General features: G+C 34.3%; 1 protein-coding gene across 1 annotated transcript; it reads left to right on the top strand.

The window, feature by feature from the left end:
- Positions 1-230: 230 nt before the first annotated feature.
- LOC110739033 lies at positions 231-844 on the top strand. Its single transcript, XM_021919486.1, has 2 exons — positions 231-545; positions 602-844. The coding sequence occupies exons 1-2, from the start codon at positions 231-233 to the stop codon at positions 842-844; spliced, it is 558 nt and encodes a 185-aa protein (XP_021775178.1).
- The last annotated feature ends 11,166 nt before the right edge of the window (positions 845-12,010 follow it).

Here is a 12,010-nt window from a genome sequence, read left to right as displayed (position 1 = left end):
TCACTTCATGGGTCCCTTTCCTTCATCTTATGGGAACCAATATATCCTTGTTGCGGTTGACTACATGTGAAAATGGGTTGAAGCTATTGCCTCCCCAACAAATGATCACAAGGTGGTAATGAATATGTTCAAGAAGATTATTTTCCCTAGATTTGGTGTCCTAAAGGCGGTGATAATTAATAATGGTTCCCATTTCATGCACAATGCCTTTCAAAGGATGTTGAAAATGCATGGAGATAATCAACGTTTTGGCCTCTCATGTCATCCTCAAACCAGTGGACAAGTTGAGGTGTCAAATCAAGGTAATTCTTGAGAAGACAATTGCAAGAAATAGGAAGGATTGGTTGGATAAACTTGATGATGCCTTGTGGGCGTATAGAATGGCCTTCAAAACTTTTATTTGCACTACTCCTTACCGCTTGGTTTATAGGAAGTCTTGTCATCTCTTGATTGAGATTGAGCACCGCACTCATTGGGATATTAAGAGGATCGATTTCGATTTGGCTAGTGCATTAGAACAACGTTGGCTTGATCTCCATGGGTTGGTAGAACTTTTATTGGATGCTATGATTATGCTAGTATATATAAACCATGTTCTTAGGAAAAGTATGACAAGCTCATTGAGAAGATGGAGTTTAATGTCGGTGACAAAGTTCTTCTCTATAATTCGAGAATGAGGTTATTTCCCAAAAAGCTGATGTCATGTTTGAGCGGTCCTTTCACAGTTCAGGAAGATAACTCTAATGGTGTTGTTGAAATTACTCCTTCGAATTCCCCAAGATCTTTCAAAGTCAATGGTCGTAGCTCAATAAATCGAATTCCCCAAGATCCTTCAAATTCTTGAGAAGACAGTTGCAAGAAATCAACTTGAACACCACTACACACACTAACCGGCGTCTTGAACACCACCAACCAAACTTGTCGGCGTCGTGAACATTACCTACCAAGACCAAAAGAGAGAAAGAAAAGAGGGGAGGCCGGCAGGGAGAAGAGGAAGGAGGGAGAAGAAGAGGAGAGAGGAAAAAGAGTAGGAGGCCAACAGGGAGAACAAGAAGGAGAGAGAAGAAGAGGAGAGAGGAAAAAGAAAAGAGGCACATCAAAGAGAAGGAGAGAAAAGGAGGAGGAAAGAGAATGGGAACCATAGTAGTTTAGGGTTTCTTTAAAGAGGGTTTTTTTTAAAATTATATTCCGGCAAAATTTTCGTAGAAAATTTCCAACGGATTTAAATTCCGTCGGAAATTGTACTATACAACGGAAAAATCCATCGCAAAAGTCGAAATTTTTGACGGATTTATATTCCGTCGAAAATTTCCAACGGAATAAAAATCGGTCGGAAATTTCAAATTTAGCGACGGAATAATGTGTTCGTCGGAACCATTCCATCGATATTTGCCTATTTTCTAGTAGTGAAGCGCTATTACGATGGTGTTTTTGTTGTCCTCATTCACAAGATGACTCTCTATGATCCACCTTGAAAGTGGTGGAGAACGTCAAGCTAATGACGTTAAACAATCGCTTTTCTGGAGGCAACTCGGCTTTCTAACCTTCTTTTCATTTTCCTTTGATGCTTATGCACTAATCAATTTATTTCTTTTGTTGTGATTTAAGGTAGTTTTGATATGATGGTAGTTCGATTGCTAACAATCTTGGTACCAATTTTGAGGATGGGGTGTTTATATGTTTATTTGGAGACATGAGTTAGAATTGAGTTTTGGTGGGTTCATGAATATTGGATGTTGAACCCGTTATCAAGGGATCTAGGGAATGCCATGTTTATTATGAGCATTGTTCATTCAGTCCACCTTCGAGCGCAAGAAAAAGTGCGAAGCATGCACAACCCTCTCTTGCGCGGGCGCGCACCCTCGCTATGAGTGTGGGCGCACTTGTGCTACTGCGTTCACTCTTAAGCGCACCCCTCTCCTTTCTATATCATTCTTCATCTATTTTCTTTCCTCTTATATTGTCACTACTACAAAATCTAGAATTAGAAACACATGGTATAGAACTGTAAACTTGGACAAGCGTTCTATATGACTATATAGAACGCCTTTCTCATATAACCGTTCTTAAAATTATAGAATAGAGAATGGTATACTCTTTCACCGTTCTATTTTAATATAACCCAAATTATGCCATTCTATAAATGATAGAATAAAGAACGGTTTGATTACCTAACCGTTCTCTCTTATAATAAGCCAACTAAATAAGTTAAAAACTGATTGCAATTTTATTTTAAATTTTTTTTAGGCAAATTGATTGCAAATTTTATATGTGTAGAATACAAAGAATATTACGTTGATCTAGGTATTTGTCTCCTCTTTCTTTGAAAATTACCACGAGTAGTATTATACTCCTCTATTTACTCTGGTGGTTTTATTTTTTCATGTATTTATGTCGTACATGGTTCACCCTATTGTCAATTCAACAAACTCTTATTCATTCGATCATTCTTCCTCTATTGATCTATTTTCTCTTGTATCACTTTCCTCATCATCTGTTGAATTCAACAAAATCATGTTTTAAATGTTGGCAAAGTTATACGAAATATCTTTAAACCTTATTGTTGCTTCTGTAATTGATTTTCTCTCAAGAATATTGAATATGTTTGGTTTAGTGAAACATCTAGATCTAATTAATTTATTGTTTTGCAGGGATTACTAAGTTTATACAATTTCGGAGTAGATGGAGGTTTTCAATACAATAATGGAGATGTTTTTCAAGATACCAATTAGAATAGGATATGTGATGGGTTTTTGAATTTCAAATTGAATAGATAGAGCTAATTGAATATATCTGTAAATTTAGAATTTATTAGTTATGTATGTTGATTTTTTTGTATTATTTTAACTTGTATTCTAGTTGGTTTTTTTTTTTCTGATAAGAATGGATGTCTTTTTTCTATCATGGGGTTCCTAACATACGCTTTGTGATTCCTTGGTGAAATATAAGTATTTTTATTGGGAATAGTTTTAATTGTCCCTACATTATGCTTTTTAACCTCTCTAGTACTACTTACATCTTCCCTTGTGTAGACACCTAAAAATGTCTCCACAAAACCAAACTCGATGATGAACAAAGTTTCACCACCATTATTGGTCGGGTTGAGTATTTAATCTTTGGAGTGCTTAAATCCACATTCAATCCCAATACATTTCATAAACCAATCCAATTCCTAGCCCATTTCCCCAAACCATAACTTATTTTCCTCTTTTCGTGCCTTTAAACCCAAAATAATTCATTTCGTGTCATTTAAAATCATTCATTTCGTGTCCTTTTTATAATTACGTTTAGTCCATTGTATTTTTGTCCATAATCTGGGTCTAATGATTGAATAGTTTGATGGGGCTTGAAAATATTTTTCCAACGATATATTATAAGCTCAAATATGAGTTATAACGAATAAGTAATGGCCTAAATACTAAACTGAGCCCAAACCGAACCTAAGCCCACCTTACCTACGACTCAATGATCATGTAGAGGGTCCAAAAGATTTAATCCCATCGCTAAACCAATTAGTATTAATTGAAAGTTTCTATAAGTTTCTAAAAGATCTTAATTATCCCTTTTGAAAAGATACGATTAAAGAGTTTGAAATTAAATAAAACTTTTCTTTTTGAAAGTCCTAATTCTATCCGAATTGAAAGACGTTCAAAGATAGTAAAATATAATTTTCGTGCCTCATAGTTTTATCCAAATCATATGTTTTTGGATATCCCTTGAAATTATCTTTCCAATGATATATTATAATATTAATTCCGAGCTATAACGAAAAAGATATAAAAGAAATACGAAACTCTATCAAAAATTGACACCATCCCACTATTTCGGCCGTATCTTTAATTCTACAAATTATTTTTATCTGATTCTAATTGGATTAGAAAGTAGACTTCACCAGATTTTCAACGACATATTATTTATCTTATTCCAATTCCTGGATCAAAAGAGATCATAAAAAAAAAAACCGCAAAAACTGTTGTTTATCGCAAGAGTATCATTCCAATTCGAATTCTTATCTTTTCTTAATTCTTCGACCCTTCTTTTTTCCTTATCAATAGAGGTCATATCACCTCTTTTTCAATCATCAACAAGCTTGATCATCAAATAAATCTCTTCATTTTCTTCTCCTTCTTTAGCTTAAACACTAGCCTCCCCATTCTATCATCATTTCTTCCTTAAGCACTCTAAGGAGTCCATACTTAACCCGAGGTTCCATCCTTAAACCAAGGCGTGAAAGCTATAATTGACTGAGATTTTGAACCAAATCAACTCTAATTTTTATTTAATTGAATTTTTTTAATCTGATTTATATTTTTTATTGAAATTACTAACAGTTTATTCATGATTACAGTTTTAATCGGAAAGTGAGTATTAATCACTTAATTACTGTTATTTTTATTCTGGTTGCTAGTACCATGATTAGGTTTTTTATGATTTGATTTGACTAATGATATTATTTTTGAATTGCTTCTAATATTAATTTTATTCTATTATTATTTTTTATCACCATATTGCATGTTTAAAGGGAGTATGTAGTTGAAAATCACGCCTAATAAGATAATTTGGACGTCTGGTTTAGGTTCCTTTTTAATCTTGTTGTTAATTGAAGTGATCACCAATATTTTAGAATTAATATGTTGCATTAATATTCAACCAATTTAGCTTAATAATAGTTTGGAGAAAATTGAATCTTTGTTTGTATGCCTTTGAGATAGCAGGAATCACTTTTCACTATAAGAATCGAGTAGAGGCCAATACGAGCGAATGTGACTCCATGACTCACTTCGTACCATCATCCCCGATCCTCCTTTTGTGGTTCCGAACCATATGGAATGAGTAATCTCATAGATTATGAATGGGGTGTAACCTTCACGGGTCAATTGTGGTTGCCTTTTATGATCCGTGAACGGCTTACAAGTTCCTTAAAAACTTGTTGGCGGCTCCCTACTTTCCTTGTCCCTAATTGTAAAATGTCAATTCCCAGTTCCTATGAGTGCCAAGCATATTCACAACATGCTTTAACGTAGGCGCGCTTCTAACGACGCCTACACCAACAATGCCATCTCCCACAAGCTTATTCAACACCAACACACAATATTCTAAAATGAAGGAACGCACTTTCCAAGCATAAGCAAAGAATTGTCTACAATGCTTGAAATAGGGAAGAAAACAAAGCTAACTAAAACATTTTTGGTGTTTTTTTTTTTATCTTTTCTAATTTTTGTAGTTTTTGCATTTTTTTCTATTTTTTTCTATTCTTTTTATTAATTGAAAATTGGTGTCCTTACCATGTTTTCAACTATGGACTGCTTTTTCCTGAATGCGTTTGTTTTATTACACGCAAAATATACAAATTACTTTCTTGCTTGGTCCAAAAGAGCATATTGCTTTCTCAATTTCATTCAAACAATCACAACACAAAACAAACTCTCAAACTAAAATGCTTCACAAAACTAAGGGTTGTGGAAACAAAAGGTCATAAAGCTTGTAATGTGGCTCATAATCAAGAAATGGAATAGGCTCAAAGGGTCAGAAAGCGGAGCAAATGCAAAATAAAAACAACATATGTAACAAAACAAAAGGAGTAGAAAGAAAAATGATAAAAAGGTTCCCTTTTCCTCCCCTAGAGTGGCTCGGTCACAATCTTAGGAGCTAGAGGTGAAAACAAGGATTAATACATGCATAGCTAAGGATCCTTAATTGCTGCTCAACAAGGTGATGAAGGCTAGAACAAATGAAGCTCACAAGGGATATATAGCAATTACCAACCAAGGGTTTCTAATCCACTATAGAGAGAAACTCCATCTTACCACAAGCAATGAACTAAGGCTTCATGGAACCCAAAAGTTCTTAAACTGGCTACCTTAGCAAATAATATCTTAATTAGAGTCAACCAATGACACTCTCAAACCGTTCAAAAATTTATCATTTAGGAAGAAAATTATTCAAGAATACAAGTCCAAAATAGAATGTCTCGAAACAAAAACTAACAAAATACATTTTGCCAAAATCACTTTGAATGTAAACAAAAATCTTTTTGGATTATACTAAATATAAGAAAAGACATGGAAATGCATATAATCAAGTGCATGGTAAGGGTGAGCAAACCGGGTACCCGGTCAAAATTTTAGGACCCGGACCCGGAATTGGTTGGAACCGGGTCCTAAAATTCGAAACCGGAATTGGAATTGGAATTGGTTCAATCGGGTCCTAAAATTTAGGACTTGGAATTGGAACCACCGGGTACCGGTTCCGGTTCCGGGTACCCACTTATTTAAATAAATATTAAAATATAATATAAATTATGATACTTATTTAAGTTTATTTTCATTTTTAGCGTTTAACACTTGTATTTATATGTACATTAAGACATTTTATTTATGTTAGGTATTAAAAATAATATTTTTATTTAAGTAACTAGATACATAACATAATTTTATTTTAAAAAACTTATTTAGTGTCGCATATGTTAGTTAACCGGGTACCCAATCTTTTCCGGGTCAAAAAAATCAAGAATTGGAATTAGAACCGGTTGCAATCGGTTCCTTAATTTATTACCCGGAATTGGAACCACCGGGTCCAATTCTGGCTCCGGACCCACCGATTCCTAACCGGTTCCAATTCCAATTCCGGGTACCCGGAATTTTTGCTCACCCCTAGTAGTGCATGGAATATATGAATCAACATCCCACCAAACATAATAGAATACCCACCCCCAAACTTGAATGAGACAACATGCTCAAATATAAACCAAATAATCCATGGGAGGGGAAAAGAATGAAATCAATCCTACAAAGCAACACATGTCCAACAAGTCACCAACTATTAGAGAAAGAGCTAGGAAAGATATTACCGGATATTGGTGGATGTAAATACCCGCAAAAGACCTAATTTAACCTTTCAATGCCAATTTCTTCTTAAATTGAATCTTGGTTTCCATATGCTAGCAAAAATAGGCGTCAAACTTCATTGACTCTTGATCCAAACCATTGCATACAAGTATATCAAGTCATGTACCTAGAAAGTGGCACAAAAACAGTTCCATGAGGGAAAATCTAATCTAAAAAGAAAAGAAAATGAAAGCAATAAAAACTCGGGTTACTCTTGTTTAACGTCCAAGCGAGACCGATCTATTAAATAATATTGCAAAGAATGCAAGATCTTATCAAATGCACTATTACACATTTCATAAGATAAAAGGTAGGCAAATGACGAAAGGAGGACGTGCAATAAGATTATTGCACGCAAGTGAGGTTTAAGATGCCAAAAGAAGGAAGAAAAATCAAAAGAAGAATCAAGAAAATAAGAAGATGAGAAAGAAGAAGAAGAAGAAAAAGAAGAAGAAGAAGAAAAAGGCGAAACCTCCTCTAAATCTTTTAGGGTGGCACAATCACCCATTTCCTCAATAATTAGAGGATGAGAAGAAAGAGTCTCATCAAAGAAAAGAGGGTCTTCAATAGGCTCTGCAACAAAAGAAGTGAGGAACATAAGATAGTAGGAGATATGGTCAAATTTCCTTGAAAAAGGGACATGAGTAAGTGGAGGAGAAATAATGGTCTCACAAATCCTCACATCACCAACGAGGGCATGAAAATCAATCATAGAAATAATAGAATCCTCAAGAGAACACTCATGACTCACATCTCCCTCAAACAAAAACTCCAGGCTTGGTGAGGTTCAATAGGTGCGATTTTAGCTTAATAAAGTGTCACATGTTCAAGCCAGATGGAACATTACTGCAACATTGTTTGTTAGGAGAGTTAAATTCATAAACATCATCATCCTCTCTATCAAAACGATGCACAACAACTCCCTCAACATCCTCAAAACCTAGAATCTCTAAACCATGCATGAAAGGATAAAGGTTTCTCTCAATCTCATCCATTTCCCATGAAACATTGCTAATGAACTCTCTCAAAAGGCTATAATTTTTTGTGACACCTTCAATGAACACACTAGTCATAGCCTCAAATGAGTCTAAATACTCATGGATAGACGGGTCACAAACATGCAAGGTAGACTCATCAAGATGAGGAAGGGGGTTAAAATCCTCAAAATTGACATTCTCTTCATTCTCAAGTCCTCCACCATCACTCAGGGGACTCTCAATCTCTCTTGATTGCTCAAATTAGTCATCATCATCCTCATGAAATCCATCCTCCAATATTGAATATGGCTCACTCACATCCTCACCAAGGGTAGCTCTCAAAGGGTGTGAATAAGGGGAAGGATGTCACTCAAGCTCAAAAGGAGAATAAAAAGGATCAAAATCCTCATAAATCCTCTCATCATAAGAAAATATCCCCTCACCTTTACACTCTTGGCCCATATCATCCTCAAAAACACTACCACACTCTAAATGAGGTGCCTCACACCCATTTACATCAACTCTAACACTCATCACTTGGGCAAGTCTCACTTCTCTCAATTTTTTTTCCTCTTAAAGCTGTTGGACTTGTTGGGTGAGATATTGTATTTGAGAAAGAATTTGGGCATGAATCTTATTGGGTTTAGGTTCATGGTCAAAATCAAATTGCATATCATCAAAATTAGCACAAACCTCATCACAATGAGCATAAGAAGGAAAGGGGTCAACATGCATATTTGGATCATCATAAGACATATTAGAAGCATCAAGAGAATTCATGCAAAAATTAAAAGAATCTTAACATTGAGAATCAAAACAAGAAACGTGACATTCTCTATCATAAGAATCTCTAGGAAGCCAAGTGAAGGAATTCCAAGCATCATGCATAGACAAAAGATGGAATTTACCATCATACATATTCTCAACCATTCCCCTACTATACTCATTCATGCCTCAGTAAGTTATACTACAAGCATCACTAAGAGAGCACCCATGGAAACTAAGGAAACCATCTAATCTATCAAAGTAAGCATAGAAGGGTTCAACATCAAATTGAGGAAAAGATAAGCATGCCATTTTTTTTACAAATAACAAAGAAAACCAAACAAAAATCAAATCTATACACAAAAAACTAGCTAATAAAATCAACACAAATTAAAGACCACCTTAGTCCCCGGCAACAACACCAAAATTTGATCTAGGGAGAATAGGTCGTTGGTTTACAACCCTAATCAAATTAGAAATTTTTAATACCTAAACTTACACCAAACTATTTAGTGGCAAGTACAAGGTTGAACCACGAAGACTAAGTGTATCAATTTATGCTAGTTAGACTAGTAGGATGATCAAGATATAGAGAGATATACAACTAAAACACTACTTAGAGCAAACAACGAAAACTAGGAAACATGGAATATAATTACATCAATGCATTCAACAACATTGCAATTAGATGAAAATGACCTCAATTAGGAACAATCAATACACTCAACTCACTCTCCCGCAATTAAGCATGCTAATTATCCTACTAAACTAATTCACTCTCATGCAACTAGCCTAGCATAAGTATGGAAGAATTTAGACTCTTAAACAACTCACTTTTGCAAAATTGATTGAAAGCAAAATTAAGATCATAGAATGAATTAATTAGCTAGAAAGTTACTAATCCATATAAGCATCATCCACACACAATAATCAAGAAACAATTGCATACTAATTAAGAAGAAACAATAATTATCCAATTAATCAACATAACCTTCATCCATTTCCCTAGAATAAAATCTAAGCTAACATGAAGAACAAAATCATAGAAAATAAGGTAAAATAAGAAATAAAGTAAGAATTAAACAAATAATCTAATTAACTACTCAAATTAACAAGCAAATAAACAAAAACAAGAATTAAAGGAAAGAAATAAAGATGAGAAAAAGTTAGAAAGACTCATTGAATATATGGGAAGAAAATCAACAAATTGCTTCTTCAACCTCTCAAAACTCCATGAAATTCAAGCTTTCTCTCTCTAAAACTACTCCTAAACTAGAGATAGATACTCCTAATCTAACCCTATGAGTGAGAAAAATAAAAGAGGGGCTAAACTAATCTAAGATAGGGTGAATACTTGTTTAGTGAGAATTAACCCAAAAATGGGTATTTATATACAAGCTAAATAAAAGAAAATAAAAAGAAATAAATAAATAAAGGTAAATTAAATACATAAAAAAAGAAGGAATAACAAAAAAAAACAACGTAATTCCCCCCAAAAGACAAAGGGAAAGCTAAACGTGGCCGTCGAATATCTAACTAACGCCCGCAAAATAAACTAAAATTACAAATTTACCCTTTTATAATAAAAAAAAAATTACCCCCCTCTTCATACTACCCACCACTACCACCTCTTCGTACTAACCACTGAACCACTACCACCATCACCACCTCCTCCTGTTTTAACCACAAGCTCCTTACTTTCGGTTTCATGATCTACACAGCCGCGGTAATGATGAGTAATTTAGGACAAAGGGTAGTCGGTCGCCGACGGAGAAATATTTGTTTTTTTTCTAAATTCGCAGCAAACGCCTAGATTTTTTGCACGTCCTAGGCTCAAACACCTATTTCGTGCGAACAACCGTGTGGTTGCATAAAAAATCTAGGCGTTTGAGGTGAAACGCCTAGTTTTTTAGAATACCCTAGGCTGAAATTCCTAGTTTTTTTAGAATATCCTATTAAAAAATAATTCCTAATTCCTCTAACTATGCAGGTAGGGAAGAAGGGTCGAACCATAGGGAAACAAGTTAATTTATTCCTAATTAATTAAGAGTAATCTAAGTTATCAAGTAACCAATTTGTTGTTGTAAAAAGAAACTATACTACGAAGATCAAGTTTAAGGAGAAAATCAATAATAAGGAAGTCTAGGGTCACAGGTTCACCAATAATTAATAATCCGGGATAAAACATAACAACCAATAATTAACATTGCACATATAACATGATTAACAGGCTCTCGCAATTTATTAATCAACATATATCTAACAGGCTCTCGCAATTTACTAGATCTAATTTCCTATTGAAAATAGCCTTTAATATCAAATTAACATCTGCTCGATTCATTAATTCAATATTGCTATACATTTACAAGCAAATCACATCTGCTTGATTCATAATCTGGTTGTAAAGCGTTAAAACAATTCAATCAGAAATTATCATGCAATATAAATAATCAACAATAACAAATTATCCCTTCATATTAATTATGGATTCCCCAAAACCCTAGAATTAAACTACTCACACATAATTAAATATAAACTAAATAAAGCAATTAAAGGAGACATGATAAGGATCAAAGCAAAGAAAATAAGTAATAAAGGAGAGAAGAGATAGTCCAAAAGAAAGAAATATCAAATTGCATAAACTAAGAGTTTAGAGAGAGAAACAAGAGAGAAAGTAATAATAAGAGTTTAATTAAGAGGAGAGAGAGAGAGAGAAAGAGAAAAGAAAACTAACTAAAAACTAAATTAAAACTAATGAAAAATTAAATTAAGAAAAGAACAAAACTAAAAGCTAAAACTACCTAATACCAAAACTAAAACTAAAACTAAAACTAAAACTAAAACTAAGAGAACGAAGAAAAGAAATTCCCCCCTCAAAACCTACGTACTACTTCCATATTTATATGAAAAGGAGTAGAAAAAGAAATTTTCATAAAGTCAAACATCTAAGCCTACTAAACCTACTAATCCTACTACAGTTGCGTGAAATTGGAGCTAGGGCCATTAAAAGCCGTAAATCAACGTCAGCGTAGAAGCCCAATCAAATTGCAAGCCCAAAAGCAATCAGAAAGCCTAATGCTGAAGATGTCCACCAGACCAAGCCAGGCCTCGCCCGATCTGGCCTGCTGATCCACACGTCCAGCAGCTATAGATCTTCAAATTGGGCCTTTTCACTTGGGCTTTTAACTTGACCTTTGTTGTCTTATGATTTGTGGCATTATCATCACTTGGCTCGTAATAGTAGCTCGTAAAACTTGGACTTATTCACCAATCGAGTCCTTAATCACCAAACTAAATATATTTAGCTCAACCTTGGGCTTCAAATATACAGTCATGAAATACGATCTAACCCCAACGTTTTCGTAGTTGCTTAATAAGTTC

Source organism: Chenopodium quinoa, unplaced genomic scaffold (genome assembly GCF_001683475.1).
Source record: "Chenopodium quinoa cultivar QQ74 unplaced genomic scaffold, ASM168347v1, whole genome shotgun sequence".
Taxonomy (NCBI): Eukaryota; Viridiplantae; Streptophyta; class Magnoliopsida; order Caryophyllales; family Amaranthaceae; genus Chenopodium; species Chenopodium quinoa.
Note: the sequence above shows the minus strand (reverse complement) of the source record. Positions and strands in the feature narration are given on the sequence as shown.